We start from the raw sequence: 23,486 nt of genomic DNA, 5'->3' as shown, positions 1-23,486 counted from the left end.
TAAATATAACAATTTATTAATTAATAATAACAATGAATTATTAATAAAATTTATTATATACATGCAACACACAGTAAAAAATTTATATATTATATGAGTAAAGACTTTTATTATATGACCTATTTAAATATTTTAATATGAGTAAAGACTTTTATTTCTATTTGAATATAAGTCTCAATTTAATATCTATTTACTAGAAAATAAGAACGAATTACTTATTCTCTTGGTAGGTATTAAGAGCCTATTTATAAAGTGAGGAGCAGCAGATTAATGTGATCCTTAGAATTCTGCAAATTAGCTCTTGGGGTGAGTAAATTTTGGTCTGAACCAAAAAACTGAATCGAACTTAGTTAATTCGGTTCAATTGATTCAATTTTAAAATTTAATCGATTTAGTTTGGTTTAGTTTATAAATTTTGATAATTTCGATTAATCGGTTCGGTTTGGTTATTTTCATAAAAAATTAAAAAAAAAGGAATCGAACCAAAATTACTAATATATATATATATATATATATATAAAAGAAACCCTAAGATTTTTTATTTCTGATTTCTAAGTTTTTTTTTATGTTTTTGTTATTGAGATTTAATATTGAAAATATGAAATCTTACAAAATTCGGTTTGATCGGTTTAAAATCGAACCAAATCAATATTTATCTGTTTGGTTCCGTTCGATGTCTCTTAGTGATCGGTTTGGTTTGGTTTTCAAAATTTTTTATTTTTTATTTTTAGTTTTATCGGTTCTGTTCGATTTGGAACCAAATCGACTGTTTGCACACCCCTAATTAGTTCCTAGCTGTACATCTTCATATGTTACTGAAATGTATCTATCAATGATATTCCTAGCAGTAATCTCTCCTACTTTAACAGCTTTTGTCTAATTTCGGTGCTCCTAAACTCAATACCGTTTACCTGAATTCTATTCGAATTAGATCCTCAAAATGTCTATTCTAGCCTCCTTGTGTTTGGTCCTATAAACATGAGACTACCTTCAAACTATTTGATTGATAAATCTAAATTTTTCACGATCTGATCAGATCTGAAAGATCTGACCTTTTAAAGATTGGTTAAAATTTTGGGTATGCTATATATCAATATTATTCAAATCAATTCACATATTGAAACCCCTAGATGTAAACATTTTTTTAAAAAATTCAGTAGGTGCTGGTAGTTTTGAAACAAGAACAAAAGGACAAAACTTGCCTCAGCTTTCTAAGCATTCAATGGAGTGCAAGAAAGTATTTAAAACGTCCACTTGTTAATATATATATATATTCCATGCGCAAAGTCTTAGCTTAATTTAAATATAATCCCCACAATAACGTCACTTCTTTGTATCGTTTAATAAGTGAATCTCTGAACACAGTCAGTCATTAAAATTATTGAGTAAATTATCATGTAATATTTAAATATTAGTTTATTTATCATTTTATTATTAAATTAAATAATAATTTGCTCAGTAATTTCAATGAATGAACACGTTAATAAATTCACTTGTTAAATGGATACAAAGAAGAAAGCATAATGATAACCATTAAACGTTTAATATAAAATAATTTTTTATTGAATTATAAAAATTGAAAAAAATAAATAATAATTAGGATTATTTTCATTTATTATGAATTATTATTTAAATTTTCAAATATTTATAAATTTTTATCAAAATATAAGTGTTAAATCTATTAACTCCTACTTTAATATGTAATTTCTTTTGATTATAATGTATTTTTTTTTCTTTTATTTTGTATTCAAGAGTTTTTCTCTTTTGTTGAGATTTAGATTTCCTCTCTAGAGTTTTATTATTATTATTAAATAATTTATTTTAATGTATAAATATTATAATTTTAACAAAAAAATGTATATTATTAAGATTATATTTAAAACTAATAATTCTAATAACTTATACTTGATTTGTTAATAAATAAATTTATATTATATAATAATAATTAAAAATTAAAAAATAAAAAGGAAAAAAAAGAAAAAATTAATGCGGAAAACTCACCTTGCCTCACTTCCCGGAGAGAAAGTACCCGCCCCGAATTTGATCTCATGTGATGTGGGGCAAAGGAAAGAAAAGCGATTCCTATCCTAATCTGCTCCATTGCCTTTCTTATTTGAAGATAATTAATTATTGATGTAAAAAAATTGGTTTGGTAATCTTTTTTTTTTTTAAAGGAATTCTCTTTTAAATTTTTAGTGATAAATTATTATGGTCTTGATAATTTCTATTTTTTAAAATTTTATTAGTTTTTGTTTTATAGAATACATGCAATAAAAAAAATTATTAAAGCCAAATTCATAGATTATATGGATTATTAGGATATGGGTTTGCATGTGTTTTGTAATTTCAATATAAAATTGATAATATATATGTATATATTTTATATCCTTCATTAATTTAGAGGTATCTTATTTTTTATATAATATATTAATTCTTAAAAAAAATAAAGAACTAAATTCTCATAAATATGTAAAATTTGCATATAAAATAAATGAATTTCATACTCATAATTATGTAAACTTGATCTTGACTAGAAAATTATCCAACTTAATTTATAATTTCATATGCATTAGGTATATACTTAACCAGAAGATACCGATAGGTATGAAATCCGAAAAAACGAAAAGAAAAACCAGGTAAATGGAAGTAGGGCTGCAAACCAACAACCTAATCAAAATACTAGCTTTTAATATTTGAATAATTAATTCCAATTTAAACTATTTGTGAAATGAGAGAAGTAAGATTCAACTTAAATTATATATTTTAATATTTGATGCTATCCGTAGGTCTCCAGTTGGCAAAATGATATAATTAATGTTAAATAATCTCTGCGACTTAAGAAAAATATAAAGTTGGTGACCTAAAAATAGCTATTCTAACACTCAAGTTAAAGAGTGTTTTGACATAAGAGAATGATAAAATAGAGCAATAGCTAATAGAAAATAAAAATGAATTACTTATTATCGTGGTAGGTATTAGGAGCCTATTTATAAGGTGAAGAGCAGCGTATTAGTCTGATTCTCATAATTCTGCTGATTAGCTCCTAGCTATATATCTCCATATGTTATGGAAACGTACCCTATCAACGATATTCTCGGTGGTAATCTCTCCCACTTTGATGGCTTTTGTCCGATTTTCATGCTCTCAAACTCAATCCCATTCACTTGAATTCTATTCAAACCAGATCCTCAAAATGTCTATTCTAATCTCCTTGTACTTGGTCTTGTAAACATTAGACTGCCTTCGAACTATTTGATTAATAAATCTCAATTTTTTATGATTGGATCAGATCTGAAAGATCTGACCCTTTAAAGACCGGTTCAAATTTTGGGTATGCTATATCAATATTATTCAAATCAATTCATATATTGAAACCCCTAGATGTAAACATTTTTTTAAAAAAATTCAGAAGGTGCTGCTAGTTTTGAAACAAGAACAAAAGGGACAAAACCTGCTTCAGCTTTCTAAGTATTGAATGGGGTGCAAGAAAATATTTAAAACGTCCACTTGTTTTAAAAATAAAAAAAAAAAAATTCCATGCACAAAGTCCTAACTTAATTTAAATTTAATCCCTGCAAAAACGCCACCTTTTTGTATCCATTTAACCAGTGAATCTCTTAATATGGCCATTCATTAAAATTATTGAGTAAATAATTAACGCCACTTCTTGAATCTCTCAACGTGCTCTTTCATTAAAATTACTGAGCAAATTATTATCTAATTTATTAATGAATGACCACGTTGAGAGATTCACTTGTTAAATGGATACAAAGAAGTGGCATTTTTATAGGGATTAAATTTAAATTAAGCTAGGACTTTGCACGTGGATTTTTTTTTTTTTTTAACAAGTGGACGTTTTAAATACTTTCTTGCACTCCATTTACCTAGAAAAGTAAAGCAGGTTTTGGCCCTTTTGTTCTTGTTTCTAAACTGCCAGCACCTTCTGAATTTAAAAAAAAAAAATGTTTACATATGAATTGATTTGAATAATACTAAAATGGCAAAATGTCCAATAACTATAGGAATCTTTGAAAAGAATATATTCGTAGTTATAAAACAATTATCGAAAAGGACAAATTCTGGTTAGGTATACCTAACACATATGAAATTATGAATTAAGTTGCATAATTTGAAAAATTCTAGTCAAGATCAAGTTTACATAATTATGAGTATAAAATTCATTTATTTTATATGAAAATTCTACATATTTATTAGAATTTTTTTTTATTTTTTTAAGAATTAATATATTATATAAAAAAAATTAAGATACCTCTAAATATATAAAGGGTATAAAATATACACATATATATATTATCAATTTTGCATTGAGACTACAAAATATATACAAACTCATATCCTAATAATATATATAATCTATGAATCTAACTTTTTTTTTATGCCTATATTTTATATAATAAAAATCAATAAAAATTGAAATAGTAGAAATTATCAAGGTCATAATTTATCATTAAAAATTTGAAAAAAATAACTTTTTAAAAAATAAATTATCAAATCAATTTCTCTATATCGATAAAGCATTAGTTATTTTTAAATTAAATAATCTGTAATTCCAATGAATGAACATTTTAAGAGATTCATTGTTAAATGGATACAAAGTGGGGTTTTTGTAGGGATTAAGTTTAAAGTAAGCTAGGACTTTTGTGCATGGAATCTATTTATTGGACTTGATTTGGTGGACAAAAATCTGTGTATAAAAATGTTTAAATTAGGGTAACCGTAAATTTCAATGACTTTTTATATGTGCAATATCTATTTAGAACTTTATTAAATTTTCATATTTGAATTTCAAAATTTACAATCTCTCTCTCTTTTATTATTTGCTATCTAATTAAATATCACTAACTCTCTAACCTATTATTTTTTATCAATTATTCAACCAATTAGAGGTCATCCCACCCTCCATTAAATCTATCAGAGCGCACCATCCCTTTAACTTATCAGAGCCCGCCGTTACTCAAACCAATAATGACCCATCTCAATCTCTAACTCTATAACCCTTCTCAAGTAACAGACTCCATAACTCAACTCAAACATCTTCTTCATGTATCCATTCCCCCCTTTTTTTAAAATCAAATTCATATTTTCAATCTCATATGCCCTTCAAACTCTACAACAATGGGAGGCGATTCGATTTCCACAAGAGGGAAGAAAAAAAAATATTAAGTTGTTCCAAAATTGAATGAATAAGCTGAAGAATTCAAAAGTCAAAATTAAACCGAACCAAATTTCAATGAAAATTGAAGCAATTAAATCGATTCGATGGATTATTTTGGTCTGAACCTAATAACGCTCACCCTTATCTAATCGATTAATTAATTATGATACAATTGATCATAGTTACTTGATTTATGATCTAATTAATTATGATCTACTTGATTAATTAATAAAATATATGATAGTACTTGATTATAATGTAATTGATTATGATTACTTGATTTATGATCTAATTGACTAATTGATAAAATACTCGATAGTACTTGATTATGATGTAATTGACTATAGTTACTTGATTTATGATCTATTTGATTAATTAATAAAATACCCAATAGTACTTTATTACACTCATTTCATATATGCATTTTAGGATAGTTTTGCATCTATTTTGCTCTTATATTTTAATATATTTTATGTTTTAACTTTATTTTAGATTATTTGTTAACTTTAGTTACTTTATATTTGAATTTTATAATTTTGTTATTTTTAATTGATTTTTGTAGCAAATTGAAGATCAATGAATGCATTAGGAAGTGATTTGAAGAAATTTGGAGCCTCTTAAGTATAGAGGAAAGTTGAAGAAATCAAACCTTGAAAGATTAAGTTGGCCAAAATTTGCTTGAGATTTTTGCTTATGATGTTGCTCAGGGTATGTCATATTGCTTAACCTTAAGCCTGGGGTAAGCCGCAAGTCAAGCACAGCTTAAATCCAACATATTCAAGTTTTCATCCATAAACTTGCCGAGATTTGCTTAGGGTCCTGCTTGAAATCCTACTTAGGGTAAGCGGCAGTGCTTAAGGTGCAACTCAGGTCAAGCTAGAAGTCAAACATGAGCAGAAAAACTCATTTTATCCCAAACCTACCGAGATTTGCTGAGGGTCTACTTAATCTTAAGCAGACAGTGCATGCAGAGGCAAAAAATTAATGAAGATGTTGCTTAGGGTAAGCAATACTCTAAGCAGACTGCCCAGAATGTGAAAAGTTTTGCTGACCTGAATATTTTTGTACCTCATTTTCTATCCACTCATTGGCTCTTATCCATTTTTAGGGCAACTTTTGGGATCATATAAAAGCATTATTTTCTAGTTTTTGCCACAAAAAGTAACAACAAGAAAGAGAAGGAAAAAAATTACAAAAAGAAAAGGGAGGAGGACGTTATCAATTCTGAAGAAAAAGAGCTGCTGCAGCCATTTCTAGAAGCTCCAGGACTTAGAGTTTTGGATTCTTCTACCTAGATTTTTCTATTTTTAGTCCCCTTAACATATTTTTCTTTACTTTTCTTTCAATTTCTCTTGTAAACATCAATATGAGTGAGTAGAATCTTTGAATTTCATAGTTGGAAAACATGTTTTAGATTAATTTATGGATTTGGACTGGTTATTTTCATATTTTATATAAATATGAGTTTTGATTCTTTCCTTGTGTGCCCAATTTACTTGTCTAATATTGGTACCCATTAGGTATTGTGTTAATCTTTAATTGAATGACTGAAAGGTGACGATCATGGATAGATAATCAATGATTAGAACTTAAAATCATCTTGATTTAGAAATAAACTAGGTTTTTAAGAGGATTTAATGATTGGTTACAAAACTTAATGGATTTTAAGTTAATCAAATATCTTACGAAAGTAGGTTTGGTTATCTTAAAACATACTTTGATTTGCTTAAAAAAGATATCAAAGGAATTTAGAATCAATCACCTTCAAACTCTATTTTCCCTTAAAATTGGAATAACCAAGACAAATCCCAATTAATTTATGCATGAACCCCCAACTCTGGAATCATTTTTATCATAATTAAACTTTGATTTAAATTACCCGTTATTAATTTAATTCAATTGCATTTAGATTTAGAATTTATTTTCTTGCTCTTTACCCATTTTAGTTAAATTTATCAATTTTACTTTGCTCATTTATATTTACTATTTATTCATCAATCATTAGCCTAAATAATCGCTTCATTCATAGTTTGATAATCAAACGGCAAATCCTCATGGGAACGATATTTGACTTATTATTTTATTACTTGATACGACCCGTATATTGGTGGACTCATGCATTATACTTAATTATGATATAATTAATCATAATTACTTAATTTATGATCTAATTAATTATTATTTACTTGATTAACTGATAGAATACCTGATAGTAATTGATTTAATTTAATTAATCATACTTACTTGATTTAATATCTAGTTGATTAATAGTTACTTGATTAATTGATCTAATTGATTATAATGTAATTTATAGTTACTTGATTTATTATCTTATTGACTAATATTACTTGATTAATTAATCTAATTGTTAATAGTTACTTGGTTAATTGATCTAATTGATTATGAACTAATTTATCTTAGTTACATGATTTATGATCTAATTGATTAAGTGGTCTTATTTTCACAAGAGGGAGGAAAAAAGAAAAAATATTAAGTTATCTCCAAAACCAAACCAAATAAACCAAAAAAAATTCAAAACTAAACATTGAATTTCTAAATTAATTCGATTCGATCAGTCAGTTATTTCAATATGAACTAAATGATACTCATCCCTATTTAATTGATTAATTGATTAAGATGTAATTGATCATAATTACTTGATTTATGATGTAATTGATCATATCAGTCAGTTATTTCAATATGAACTAAATGATACTCATCCATATTTAATTTAATTGATTAAGATGTAATTGATCATAATTACTTGATTTATGATCTAATTGATTATGATCTACTTGATTAATTGATAAAATACCTAATAGTGCTTGATTATGATCTAATTGCTAATAGTTATTTGATTAATCCATCTAATTGATTGTGATGTATTTGATTAATTGAAAAAATACTCAATAGTAGTTAATTAAAATAGTTGATAGTATTTAATTATGATATAAGTAATCATAATTACTTGATTTATAATCTAATTAATTAATAGTTACTTGATTAATTGATCTAATTTAACATAGTTACTTGAATTATGATCTAATTGACTAATTATTACTTGATTAGTTTATCTGATTGCTAATAATTACTTGATTAGTTTATCTAATTGTTAATAATTACTTGAGTGATTGATCTAATTGATTATTAACTAAATAATCATAGTTATATGATTTATGATCAATTGATTAGGCGATTCAATTTTCACAAGAGGGAAGAAAAGACAAAAAAAATATTATGTTGTCTCCAAAATCAAACCAAATAAACTAAAAAATTCAAAAGTAAAAATTAAACCAAACTGAATTTCCACAGAAATTGAACTGAATTTTTGAATTAATTCAATTTGGTAAGTTACTTCGATCTAAAATGAATAATGCTCACCCCTATCTTGTTGATTATGATGTAATTGATAATAATTACTTAATTTATAACCTAACTGATTATTATCTACTTAATTAAATGATAATATAACCCGATTGTACTTGATTATGGTGTAATTAATCATTGTTACTCGATTACGATATAATTAATTATAGTTACTTGATTTATTATTTAATTAATTGTGATCTTTAATTGATAAAATGCTCAATAATATATGATTATGATCTAATTTATTATAGTTACTTGATTAATTGATCTAATTAATTATAATATACTCGATCATAGTTACTTGATTAATTAATCTAATTTTTATTATCTAATTGATCATATTTATTTGATTTATAATCTAATTGGTTCATCAGTTACTCGGTCAGTTTAGACGAGTCAACTATGGTTTGTTGAATAAAGGGTTTGAAGTTTGAATCGAACCAGCCAACTGAACCAATCATTGTTCTGGTTATCAATTAAACCGGTTTGATTAGTCTGGTCTGATTCGATTCTAATAATATTGTATAAAATTAATTGTGATTGGTTGGATTGTTGGTGCGGTTAGATATGATTGATTGAATTTTTGGTGGGCTATGATTGGATAAGAGATTAGTAAGATATATTAATTGGTTGGTGATTGGTGATATGTGATTAGTTAAGAGATTGATGAGAACTGATTGATTAGAGATTTGGTGATATGTAATTAGTTAAGAGATTTATTATAGCTTATTGGTAAAAAAAAGGAGGGTAATGATTACTTGAATTTTGGAGGGAAATAACTGGTTGGATTTTTGAGGGAAATGGTTTAGAGAGAAAACAAATCAATTTAAAATCTGAATGGTATGAAGACCAAGAAGACATTTCACCTATTTGTAAATTTTTTGTAAACATTTTTTTTTTTAACACAATCCTTTTTCCCTATTTATTGATTTTAACAAGAGGACTTTTTAAACATTTTCTTGCTCTCCATTCTATACTTAGAAAGTTGAAGCAGGTTTTGTCCCTTTTGTTCTTATTTCAAAACTACCAATACGTTCAGATTAAGATTTATAAAAAAAACAAAAACCTTACAGAACATTTTAAACTTTTAAAACGTCTCATAATACACTTCAACTTTTCTGAAGTGAAATTAAAATATCTTTAAGATTCTAAAATTAAAGAGTGTGAACTCCATCCACGTTGATATATGACGATATGCTGATTAGAATCTAAATGATATCTTGATTTCACCCTACAAGAGTTGAGATGTATCATAAAATGTCTCTAGGAGTTGAGATATGTCATGGAACGTTTAAAAAATTAAGAGTATCACAAAATATTTTTAATAAATTCGAGGATAAATTTATGTTGTTAAAAAAATAAATAATTAATGCAATATAATATTAAGTCTCAACTCACATGCTTCCACACTTAACCAACTCCACTCACATGATTCACTATCCAAACCTTTGCAGTGCTTCACAGTGAATATACACAGTAAAGAAAGAAATATATTTTCCATTTGAATGGAATTTCAAATGAAATTAGGATAGAAGAAATTAACGAAATAAATAGAAATATTATTTTACAGTATATTATTTACCTTTAACCTGGAGAAGGGGAATACAGTTCAAAAGGAATTGACTGTTATTCATTACATCCCACCATAATTTTAGCTAAAATGTCATTTGTTAATCCGCTTACAGGGAAGAGTTACTTTTTTTATATGGCATGTTTTTGTTGGCCACCTATATATATATATATATATATATATATGAATTAATAATAAAAATGAACTACTAGGTTCAAATAGTTTACTAAACACGTTGTCCAGTTTTGCAATATATACATAAAATATTTTATCTATACATAAAATATATGAAAAAGATACGTTGTCTATTATTGGTACGTTAAAAAATTTAAAAGAAAAGGCAAAATATTTAAAAATAAAAAATACGATTTTTTTAGAAATGTTAAATGGGAGAAATTAGGGATGAGCATTCGGTTCAAATTGAATTGAATCGAATCGAATTAAATTATAAAAATTAAATTATATATTTTAAAAATTGAACCGAATTTAAATGAATAAAAAATTGAATCGAATCAAATTGCTCTATTTCGGTTAGGTTTGATTCAAGTTTATCGGTTTTGACTTTTGATTATTTGTTAATCTAAACTTGATTTTCAAGTTATTTGGTCTAATTTTGATTTTGGTTTGAACTTAATAACCATTAATCAATGAAATTAAACAATTTATATATATAATTAAATATAATTCATAAATTCCCTATAAAAATGATTCAATTTAAAAATTGATTCGATTCGATTTGATTCAATTTGAATATATAAAATTACTATTTGATTTTGATTTAACCGATTTTTTTCTCTTCAAAACCGAATCTAACCGAAATAATCAAAATTTTTATAATATAAAATCGAATAGAACAAATTGAATTTTAAAATCAAACCGATTGAATTGAATTGATTCGATTCGGTTCAATTTTCGGTTTGAACCGAAATCTGCTCACCCTGGGAGAAACAGCTGAAGTCGGTGTAATTCTCTCTCAAATTTCAACTAGGAGCCTCGGAGGCACAAGAAGAACTAGCACAATCCACTTTTTCACTTGCCAAAATTTTCCTTAGTTAATCCTTCATTTGCGAAAAGATAGAGTCAAGACTCAAGACACCATGCCGCTCTTGGAAACGCTAGGAGGTGCAGCTTTTGGGGCTGTTCTTACAATACTATTAGAGAAGATGGCTTCTCAGAAGTTCCTGGACTTGTTCAAGAAGTGGAAATTCAATGCTGCTCTGCTTCCAAAGCTAAAGTTTGTGCTGCTGACAGTCAGGGTAGTGCTGAGTGATGCAGAGGAGAAGCAATTTACAAATCCTTTCGTGAAGGAGTGGTTAGATGAGCTCAAAGATTCTGTTTATGAAGCAGAGGATGTACTGGATGAGATTGCCACGGAGGCCTTGCAAGGCAATTCAGAAACCACTTCCTACAAGGAGAGCATAGAATTCAAGGTTGAAGAAATTATTAAGCGCCTGGAATCTATAGCTCAACAAAAGGACGTTCTTGGTTTGACAGAGCGTCTGGGAGGGAGACCACCATTACGGTCTCCATCCACTTCCTTGGTTGATGAATCTGAAATATTTGGGAGGGAGAATGATAAAAAAGCTATCCTTGATTTTTTACTGCCAACTTTTGGGAATGCAAATGACATGCCATCAAATCAAGTCCCAGCTAGGAACGGAGTTACTGTGGTCAATGCGAATGAAGCCCTGAAGTCACAAGAGACTAAAGTCAAAGGGAATGGAGCCCTGCGCCTGCCAGCAAATGAAAATGGAGTGCCTGCGAATGAGAATGGGATCGTGGCAAAAAAGAATGCAGCCCTACAGGCACAAGTGAATGATTTCATTGCAGCGAATCAAGATGGAGTTCCAACAGTGACCGAGGATGTAGTCTTCCCAGCAAATGAAAACAGAGTCCCAGTTATGAGGGACGAGAAAGTCAGTGAAAGGGATTTCGCAGCAGTTGGAGTTGAAATCCCTGTGGTTGCTGTTGTCGGTATGCCTGGTGTTGGCAAAACAACCCTCGCTCAGCTTTTGTTCAATGATAGTGGAGTCAAGAAAAGTTTCGACAAAAGAAGAGTATGGGTTCACGTTTCAGAGGAATTTGATATTCTGAAAATAACCAAAACAATTTATCAATGTGTCACGTCTTCTTTTGAATGTCCTGCAGACTTGAATTCACTTCAGGTCAAACTACAAGAAAACCTGGAGAAAAAGAACTTCCTATTCGTTCTGGATGACATCTGGAACGAGAATTTTGTTGACTGGGATGTCCTGCAGAGACCCTTCAAAGCTGCAGATAGTCAGAGCAGAATTATTGTTACAACTCGTAGTCGTAATGTTGCATTGATTATGCGTGCTGCTTACACATATCATCTGAAAACTTTATCTGATGACGATTGTTGGTCCTTGTTTGCTAAACATGCATTCGGGCCTGGAATACCCAAAAAACATGCAGAGAAGAAAGAAATCGGCGAAGAAATAGCGAAGAGGTGTAATGGCCTGCCTTTAGCTGCAAAAACACTTGGAGCACTCTTGTACGCTAAAGCAGAAATTGATGAATGGGTTGGCGTGCTGAATAGCGAAGTATGGGATCTTCCAAGTGACAAGAGCAACATACTTCCGGCTTTAAGATTGAGTTATTCTCATCTCCCTTCTCATCTTAAACGTTGCTTTGCTTATTGCTCCGTACTTCCAAAGAGCAAGCTATTTGAGAAGGCGCATTTGATTATGTTATGGAGGGCGGAAGGACTGTTGCCTAGAAGAAAGAAACGATTGGAAGATGTAGGCGATGAGTACTTTCGTGAGCTACTATCAAGGTCATTTTTTCACGACTGTGATAAAAAATATTTCAAAATGCACGATCTTTTCATTGATTTAGCTAAAACTGTAGCCGCCGGGGAATTTTTTTTCAAGTCTGAGGATGGCATTCTACATGAAGTGCCTGAAACGGTTCGCTATTTTTCATTCACAGCTGGCAAAGTCGACGATTCTGAACAGTTTGATGCCTTTCAGGGTGCCAATCACCTGCGAACTTTTCTGCTGCTAAAGCATCCTTCTTCCTTAGGGGCTCACCGGTTGAGTACTTCTGCTTTTGCAAATCTGATGCAAGCGCTAAAGTTCAGTCACTTGCGTGTGCTTTCCTTGCGCGATTATCATATCGGAAATTTGCATGATTCCATTGGCAACTTAAAATATCTACGTTATTTGGATATTTCTGGCACTGGAATTCAAGAATTAGGAGAAAGTGTTTGTTCTTTGTATAATTTGGAGACACTACTACTGTCGAGATGTACAGAGCTCAAAAAGCTGCCTAACAACATGCACAATCTTATTAATTTACAACATCTCGACGTCAGTAGAACTAAAGTCGAAGAATTACCAGAAACTGTTTGTTCTTTGTATAATTTGGAGACACTACTATTGTCGGGATGTACAATGTTGAGCAAGCTGCCTAACGACATGCAGAATCTTACTAATTTACAACATCTCGACATCAGTAGAACTACAGTAATGGAGATGCCACCACAATTCGGTAGATTGAAGAGACTGCATGTGTTAACGGCTTTCGTTGTGGGGGATGGACACTCAAGCATTAGTGAATTGAAAGAGCTTTCTAATCTTCGAACACTTTCTATATTGAGGCTGGAAAAAGTCCATGATGGAGATGCCATGGCAGCCAATTTGATGGAGAAAAAGTATCTCAGTGAATTGGTTCTTCAATGGACGCCGAGAACTACTGCCCAAGGAAATACCAATCCAATACTTAATCAGTTACAGCCTCATAAGAATTTGAAGAAGCTCACCATCGAAAACTTTGGTGGTACAACATTTCCAAATTGGTTGGGTAATGCTTCATTATCCAAATTGGTGTCTCTGCATATCATTGGTTGTGGAAACTGCTCATCAATCTTGCTTCCACTTGGACAACTATCCTCTCTCAAAGAACTCTGTCTTGCCAGAATGGAAAATTTAACAACAATGGATTTTGGATTCTGTAGCAGTTCCTCCTCTTCAATTGAGCCAACGGTGGATTCTGTTGCCAACTTGAAATTACTGTCGGTCTCAGAGTGCAATAATCTCCAATCGATGCCCCAGCAGATGCACAGGCTTACTTCCCTTCGGACATTAACAATTGCTGAATGCGCGGCTCTTGCATCATTTCCAGATGGTGGCCTTCCAGTCAATCTAGAATTACTTTCGGTCTCAAAATGCAATCGTCTCCGATCGATGCCAGAGCAGATGCAAAGCCTCACTTCCCTTAAAATATTAACAATTTCTGAATGCGCTGCTCTTTTATCATTTCCTGATGGTGGTCTTCCAGCCAATCTACAATCACTCTCGGTCTCAATTTGCAGTAGTCTCAGATCAATGCCAGAGCAGATGCAGAGCCTCACTTCCCTTCATGAATTAAAAATTTCTGAATGCCGGAATCTTGAATCATTTCCTGATGGTCTCCCATCCAATCTAAAATCACTTTCTATCGCCGAATGCAATAACCAGCTCATCCCCCAACGTGGATGGTGTTTACATAATATGGCTTCACTGACTTCTTTTGATATTCAAGGTGGATGTAGTGGGGTGGAGTCTTTCCCTGATGAGGGATTGTTGCCTGCCGCTCTTACTGTTGTCCATGTCAGTGGGTTTCAGGATCTCAAATCCCTTAACCTCAAGGGGTTTCGGAACCTCAACTTTCTTAAAACGTTGAATATCTGTGATTGCAACAACCTCAATTGCATGTCAGACGGGCAACTTCCTCTATCCCTTGATCTTTTGAATATTATTGGAAGTCCTTTGTTGAAAGAACGGTGCGAAGTAGGAGGCGAATATTGGAACAAGATTTCTCATATCTCCGAAATATTCATTGAATAAGAGCTGGAAAGGACCCTGATGCAACATAATAAGTGAGGTATACCTGTTCTGCAATCAGCTGATGCATCGATTACTTGTTAAATTTATTGTAGTTTCTTTAATTATTCACGCATCTCTCAGCTAATTTTGTGTTCTTGCAATTTTTATATGCAGTAAACTTCTTGCTGCAGCGGAACAGCTTCCCACGTCCCTATTCAAGTTCCTAGAAAGTGTTGGAATTGATGAGAGTTTACGAGAAGTGGTTTTATGTGTTTATTAAAAAGCAATGGTTATCATTGTTTCAAGGAACCCAATTTTGTTGTTGAAGCCCACATCTTTCTCTTTCAACAGCACTAATTCGGAAGGTCATATGTGTCTTATTTTTATTGCCCAAAATCATTAAAGGAGAGGAGAAAAATAGAACAAGAAGAGAGTGCAAGTAGTGCAGAATTTCTGCAGTTTTTCAAGTGAACAGCTTACTCTCTAAAGTTTTAGAGTTTGTTTATCATTGAATCGAGCTCAAATTTGGTTTGCAAGATCCTAGCACCTGATTCTTCATTGTGAACAGTGGAGATCTTGTTTGGAGCTTGATTTCTTTAAGTCTTTGGTTAGGTGACTTCCAGCGTAGACCAGTTTCATCATTGTCAGCAATTGAAAGACCATATGTAGTCCGATTGAGCTGATTTTTGGTGGACACAGTGGGGACATTGTTCTTTAATCTAAACGGTGGAAATCGTGTTTTGACAATCAGAAGGTGGTCAATTTGCGTGGATAACTGTTGCATTTTGGTGAATTCTCTCCATAATCTTGTTATCTCTTATTGATTTATTTGAATTGTTTTGAGTTTTTTGATTGAGAATTGTTTATGGTGGTTTGTAATTGCTATAAACTTTTGTTGTTATAGTGGAGCTATTTTATTTGGACCAAGAGAGGTCTCGTGATTTTATCCTTCACTTTGAAAGAGTTTTCCCCGTTAAAGTTGTCGGGTTCTTATGTGATTGAATTATGCACTTTTTGGTAGGAAGGATTTATTGATTTGAATTATTGTCCAATTTATCTCTCATCACTTGTATTTGTATTGCTTTTATTCATGTAAAGAAATTTGTGTTTTCTCTCCGTCTTCAATATCTACTTTATTTGTTATTGTTTGAAGCTTTTGCTTTGTCTTGTTGAAAACCATTTCCAGCCTCCCCATTCTGTTTTTCCAACAAAAAAGAGTAATCTTTTCTTTTTTTCCTCTCTGTTAGAGAATTTATATATTGGTCTTCAAACATTCTCTTCAGCTCATAGAATAAATAGCAAGAGTTTCCCTGCATGGCTAAACCTGCTTCCATAAATAATGTCAAATGCATTGCTGTGATTCTCAAGCTAAGTTAGCAATAGCACCTGTGGTTGGTATTCAAGCTTCATCGCTTGCTAACAAAGTTAAACCTATTCCCAGAAAAGAGGATTCTAGCTTTGGATTATATCATATAATGTTGAAATAATACACAATTAATAATTTCTTTTTATATATATTTAATTGGTTCTGATTAAAATTCATACTCCAAACCTTGTAACTTCGGAGACGGCAAAAATATGACTGAATTAAAACTCATTGGTATAATTAATAGAATATTAGTGCTTCATTTTAGAATTTAAAGTATTAGATATTCTTTTATAATAATTTTTCCTTTATAAAACTCACAAAATAAAATTGGTAGCAGGACGAGGATGATATTTATATATTTAAATTGTAAATTTCACTATTTATTTTGTATTTTTAATGAATAATAAATTAAGTTTAGATAAGAAAAATCTCTCGCCATCTCATGTATTGACGGTGACTTGATTAACTTAAACAAAAAGACCCATTAGTGCATGACCCATAAAATTATCATTGAAACAAGGTCGTGATAAAATTCTAGATTTGTAATCAAGTAATTGCAGGATTGTTGAACTTCCTAAATTTATAGATGAATTTCCTAGAAGCTCATGTTTGGTTGAATAGCTAAATTCAATAGATTTTAAAATTAAATTCTAAATTTACCCTTAATTTTCAAATTATAATGCACGTTGGTCCATTTATGCCACATAATGTTCTTTTAATGAAGTTTATTACTACTTTGAAATTAAAAAAAAAATTGATTATGATTGAAAATTAAATAATTTTAATGAAATGAAAATAATCTGATGAATAGTAAAATTAATGTTTCATAAAATAATAATTTACAATTAAATATTTAATAAATAAGGTTGTCCAAACATCTCCATTTTAAATATTTATATTTTTATTAATTATATGAATACTAATATATAGTATTTTATAATTTGTAATTAATTAAGGAAGAAGGCAATTTTGAAATATATAATTGAAAATTAAATAATTAAAAAGCATTTTTGAAATAAAATTTAATTTATTTTTTCAAAATTTTAAAATTTAAATATTAAACTAGATTATATTATATAGAAAAATGATATGATATTTTACGTTTAAAAACTAAATTTAGTTTAAAAATAATTAATTTTGTTTTACTTAAAAAGAAAAATAAATTGTAAAAGTATATTAAAAAATAATAATTAATGATTCATTGAGTTAATGATTAATGATGAGGTGATTTCGAAAGGGATTTCATATTTGAGATTAAGAACTGTAATTATACCATTTAATATGTAATTTTATAATTTATTATTAAATTTAATATAAGCTAAATGGATTTAATAATTATTAATTTTTTTTAAATATATATAAAATTAATTAAAAAATATATATAAAACGAAAATTTTAATTTAAGGATGATAAATGGCTGCAACCTAAAATGAAATTGACCAACAGAAAATAAACAGAAACCAACTTACAAAAGTGGAGAAAATGACAGAAACTCAACCAAGAAACTGAACGGAATTGCAAAGGGTAGCAAGCTGCAGCCTTTTTCTCCTTTTCTTTTTTATTCATCTGATATTCTCCTTAATTTCTTCAATGTTTTCTGAAATAAACCAAATATATACAAATTCTCTCTCAAATTATGAGGCTGCTCTCAAAGACGTTCCGATCCATAAAGCCTTTGAGCTCGAAAAAATCAAAATCCTCACCGTCCTCGTCTGACCCATCAACACCATCATCGTCACCCATATCGAGAATATCAAAAGCGAAAACGAGCTTAAATTCAAGATCAAGATCTTGGTGTGTGTATCTTATCCTTTCCACCAACGCCCCCATCAAAACATATGTTGGTGTCACCAACAATTTCTCTCGCCGGTGGGTTTTACTTCTTTGATTCAGTTCTCATTTCTTTAAATTCAATGAAAATGCTGAAATGGGTTATATTTCATATGATTTTATAGCTCTTATAAATGGTTTAATTGTCTTCATGCCTTGAATGTTGTGGAAATGATATTGTAGTCCTGTCTAGTATTGGAAATTTAAGAACTTGATGATATATTTATCTGTTTTTATGGATCAATGAATCCGCCAATAGAATGTGCATTACCCCTGTTCAATTTGTGTGATAGAAATGCAAATTTTCTGTATACTTTTGGGAGAATGGAAAGAGGACTGCTTGAATGACTTGTTTTGTTATTTGATTTTCTCTTGCCAATTTAGTGATCTAGAACAAACTCAGTTTATGGACACAAAATTAAGGATCATAAATTATATGGCTTGGATTAAAAAAAAAAAATCAGAAGTTAATGAAGAGGGGTCTAAAATGATCAGTGAAATTTTAAGTATGGCTATGATATTCTAACATTCTATGGATGTTGTGAAAGAGGAGAGGTTGCTTTGCCTAGTTACTTTGAATCTTTTTAGGGATTGGAGGCAATATTAACATGGTCATCATTAACAAAGGTCATGGGAGAATTCCTAGGCTGGCAACCAAGAGATTTAGGATTATGACTTTACTTGAGAGCAGTTCAATCATGTAAAAAGGGCAGTTAGAATTCCCAGCACCCAAATTTGATGGGATTATAACTAGGTAATGGCCCACGCACCATTTTTTAGTGGAATGGCTGGAGTCTTGGTTTGTTATCAACAGGTTACAAGGCCTAATAATTGTTGCTTCATGTGAAAAATACTGCCTCCAACTGCACAACACCATACTGATAGAATCAGGAAATAGAATTTATAGAAATGAGAAGAAACAAGAAGTGATAAGAAACCAGAGAGAGAAGAGAAAAAAAAAGAGAGAATTACAGAAGAAATGAGAAGGATAAATCTTATTCATCAATCATCAAGAATCTAGAATGAATTAAAATGCTGAGATTACAGCTATTGTAGTTCCTGAACTAACTATACATGCGTACAGTTCTGACTAGCTCGCTTTCTCTATTCCCATGCCTGCTATAACAAACTCCAACAGTTCAACGGTCTGGTCACAATAATTACTTCTTGGCATGCTTGACACACTCGAGATAACACGCACCACTTCATTTATTGATACTCTTGCCTTATTCATTCTTATGACATTGTATCGCATACTTCTGAAACTTTTTGATTACTAGGTTGTGGTTTTTATTCCTAGGTCAGGAGAACCTTGGTATCCTTCATAAGTCAGCTGGTAGCACAAATTATGGAAATAATTGTATTCTTATTGAAACTGGCACTTCTCTTGCAGTTTAAAACAACATAATGGCGAACTTAAAGGTGGTGCAAAAGCATCTCGTGCAGGAAGGCCATGGATTTGTGCATGTATAATTCGAGGTTTTAATGACCAAAGTGAAGGTAAACCTCAAAAAAAAAAAAAAAAAAAAAAAAAACAACTATTATTGGCTAAATCTATCGCATCCACTGTCTTGTGTATTATTTATGAAAGAATTTGACCACCATATTTTACATTTTTCTTTTTTTTTTTTTCATATTTGTCTGCATCTTACATCACCTCATTCATTAGGTTGAGCCAACTTTAGCAAGTATGCAATGTTGTTGTCCTCTATTATGCATTCAGATGATAACTTTTCATCTACATAAAATCATATTTTGTCTTTCTTGCTTTTCCATCCTTCCCAATGTTGGTGAAATCATTTTTAGAAATCATCCATTTTTCATTACGGTCTTGAGGCTTATATTATGAACAGCATGCCATCTAGAAAGTAAAAGAAGTCTTTGTTTCTGTTAATATTGTTCTTGGACTCCCATCACATATTGTAGCTGTAAGTCCCACGCATTTTAATTTGACCTCATCCATTTATCTTAGCATACAAGGGTGCATTGGAAGTTCCATTTGGATGTAACAGATGACTACAGATTTCACTTTCCATAAAATTCCTAGACAAGATGATCATGAAACTTGATCTAATGCTTCAGATTGACCAAGTTGCATGCTATATAAGTAATTGATGATATCTCAATTCTTCTCTGAATTTTACAATTTTGCTGTAAATGAACATTTTTAATGTCTTTATCATTTTGTAATTTTCTTACTCAGAATTGGGAAATTTTAGTATTCATGCCTTTGGCTTCATATTTTTGTTATGATATTTCAATGTTTTCCTGCCATGCCTTAATTGTAGCTTGTGAGTTCGAATCAAAATGGAAAAGTCTGTCAAGAAAAATGCCTCGGAAAGGAAAGAGCGATGACACTGTGAAGCAGAGTGTTGATGGGTCGCATGCACTATTGCAACACAGGCAGACAGCTCTAGGTAGAGTTAAAGGCTCATTTGATTGCAATCACTTAGAGATTGATTGGAAATTGAATCCTTTCTAGTTTGAAATGTATAATGGTGCTGGCCATATTTTTTCAAACTGTAGCTTATAGTCTATTCAATATTTATGGTAGCCAAAATATTGTGTAAGGTGTGAATAATGTGATTTTTCACTTATAACCAAATCAGAGATGATTGTTATATTAGTTAAAAAACAAAAACAGAAAAAAGAATTATTGTCCGCTTGCAAATTGTAGTGTTGGATAGCAAAGGGCTTATGCATATGTGAGGGCCGGTGAAATGTACTATTTCTGTTGTCTTAATGAATGAGAAGTGTGTATATTTGGAATGCATGATAACTCTTCCTTCGTTTGTGTTCACTTTCTCATTTGTTATTTTTTCATGTTCACTCTTAGCTTTAATATATATGAGAATTACATCAGTGATATGTTCTAGTAGATTGTAACAAGTTACAGTTAGCCAATGTCTAATGCTCTTCTTATCTGCAAATCAAGTATTTCCAGGGGTGGAAGTACAAAATTATAACACTCCAGTGTTTTGAACAGAAAGAACAGAAACATTACACTTTGCAAGAGCGTAGCTGAGGATGCATTACTGATCTTTTGAGATTAGAAGCTCATAATCAGCTCATGAAACACAGATAGGATCATTGGAACAAATTCGTTGCTTGATTTTCAAGATGGCTAGGCCTGAATCTATTTAAATCAACTCTTCAAATGTCCCCTTGATAATGCGATGGAAGTGCAAGTATTTTCCCTTTGTCATCATCTTCTTCAGTGAATCCCACCCAAATCTGCAGAAGTCTTGAGCTCACTTTCTACCATTTCTGTGATGACATACTGAAATCAGAAACAGAATTAGCACAGCATACTGGACAACCCATTAAATTCCCTTTTATTGCATTTCACTGAAAGAGCAAGCAAGTTGCAGTTTTCAAAACCTGAAAGAAGCTATATAAGAAATTATTATTCAGAAGGAAGGTAATGTGATTCTTCCAGAATTCCATTTGTTAAGCCAATTCCAAAATCAGAATCAGAATACTTTTCTGACAAGAAACAGGACATTGACTCGAGAATCATTCAAATGAGCCTGCAATACGAAATTTCAAAAGAAGTTGTATAATTTGCAATACAGATTTCTTTCTGTGAAGATTATTAGGTATCACAGAAATAATACCTGATTGTTAGAATGATGCAGATGTCTTATTTCAGGAGAGAAGGGAAATGATAGGCCAATAATCTCCTTTACCTCATCTGAGAAGGACTGGAATTCCAGGCACCACAATATGCAAGATTTGAAGAGAGCTGACGTTTTGGATACCCTGAATATGGATTTCAGATTCTTGAACTTGAATTCAGAGATGCAAACGTGGGATACAAATCTATGCCCAATTTCTAAGAATGTCAAGTTCCCACTCTGGCATTGGCTGTGTCAGATTCACTTACATACCAAATGAATGCTCACTTAGGTTTGGAGGTAAACAGCCTTCCGGAAATGACACCATTCCTCCACAATTTGATATCTCTGCTCTTTCTACTCTAGAGATAAAATGCGTGGAGATGAAAAGAGTTGATAATATTGCTGCTTCCTTCAAAGAATTTGAAGTTAACGATATTGGTGAACGCATACAACGTTCATCTTCTGGTTTATGCTTTAGTATTGAGATCAAGGATGCATATATTCCATCTTGGATTATTTGTCGTGTATGTGCGCTAATGGGATATGAAGAGAAGAGCTTTGAGGCAAGCTTTATAATAAAGCGAACCTCCATTGGCTTGAATATTGCTCGTGAGTCAATGTGTAAGAAAACTGATTCTGATATTGTGGCAAGCAAAGACTTGCAAGATAGCAATCACTCTATTAGCATTCCAAAAGCTACAATTTCACCTAGCATGGGTTCAAGCTATATAAATGGCCTGAAGTACAGCGATGGTTCTTATACAGTTTCTCTTTCTTCTATATGACATGTTGCCATTGTGATACCGGTAGAAATGCAACATTGAGATATTGTGTTGCTACTTAACACAACTTGATGATCTCTCTATGACATATTTTGCCTTTTTGTTCATTGGAATAGTGCAATGGTTCTTCAAAGCGAAACAAATTTGATATTTGTGTTTTTTGTTTTTAAGATTTCATTTTATATAAATAAAATATTACATGCAGTTTTAGTCTATATTTAACGTTATTTTCTATGTGGCTTTAATTTGTCAATACTTAACATAAAAATGCAAATAAAATTATTATATATCTATATTTATGAATTATAATTAAAAAAAAAACAACTTAAATTTGAAATCAATAAGTATAAATAGTTGAAAATACAATCAAATAATTAAGAGATTGTTCATAATTTTAATGCATCTTATTCTATATTTTTTTAGCTATATTTTTATCATTAATTGATAATAACTAATTAATATGTATATATTAAGTAAAATTTATTGGTTTTATTAGATTTAAGATCATATTATTATTACTAATCACTAATTAGTGACTTGTAGATTACCTAATTCTCAACATAACATCAATATCTATATAAATATTATACAATTGAGTTATGAAATAAGGCCACAAAATAAAATTGCCTCATCAAATAAAGCTCAATTATGGATAATAGAAAGATGAATAGGGTGATAACAAGTAAAACGAAAAAAATTAATGAATAAAATAGTGGCATATAAAAAGTCATAATCACAAATATATAATAATGAATGAATGCCAAGTAAAATTACTATTGAAAAAATAACTCTAGAACTTTAATGGACAAAGAAGCCTATATAAATCTAAAATCATTAAATGCATGCTTCTTGAAAATTATAATAAAAAATTATTCAGAGATGATGAACAAAATTTTTCAACAAATATCCACAATGTATATTCTCAAAATTTAACATTTTCT

General features: G+C 30.4%; 2 protein-coding genes across 2 annotated transcripts; both read left to right on the top strand.

The window, feature by feature from the left end:
* The first annotated feature begins 11,082 nt into the window (after positions 1–11,082).
* Positions 11,083–15,992, top strand: LOC110667987 (putative disease resistance RPP13-like protein 1). Its single transcript, XM_058151019.1, has 2 exons — positions 11,083–15,002; positions 15,119–15,992. The coding sequence occupies exon 1, from the start codon at positions 11,213–11,215 to the stop codon at positions 14,963–14,965; it is 3,753 nt and encodes a 1,250-aa protein (XP_058007002.1). The 5' UTR covers positions 11,083–11,212; the 3' UTR covers positions 14,966–15,002; positions 15,119–15,992.
* Positions 15,993–17,738: 1,746 nt separating this feature from the next.
* LOC110667988 (structure-specific endonuclease subunit slx1) lies at positions 17,739–20,916 on the top strand. The gene is made up of 3 exons (XM_021829012.2): positions 17,739–18,182; positions 19,537–19,643; positions 20,432–20,916. The coding sequence occupies exons 1-3, from the start codon at positions 17,950–17,952 to the stop codon at positions 20,623–20,625; spliced, it is 534 nt and encodes a 177-aa protein (XP_021684704.2). The 5' UTR covers positions 17,739–17,949; the 3' UTR covers positions 20,626–20,916.
* Positions 20,917–23,486: the final 2,570 nt, after the last annotated feature.

This window comes from Hevea brasiliensis, chromosome 8 (genome assembly GCF_030052815.1).
Source record: "Hevea brasiliensis isolate MT/VB/25A 57/8 chromosome 8, ASM3005281v1, whole genome shotgun sequence".
Classification (NCBI taxonomy): domain Eukaryota; kingdom Viridiplantae; phylum Streptophyta; class Magnoliopsida; order Malpighiales; family Euphorbiaceae; genus Hevea; species Hevea brasiliensis.
This window is presented reverse-complemented; position numbering and strand designations above follow the sequence as displayed.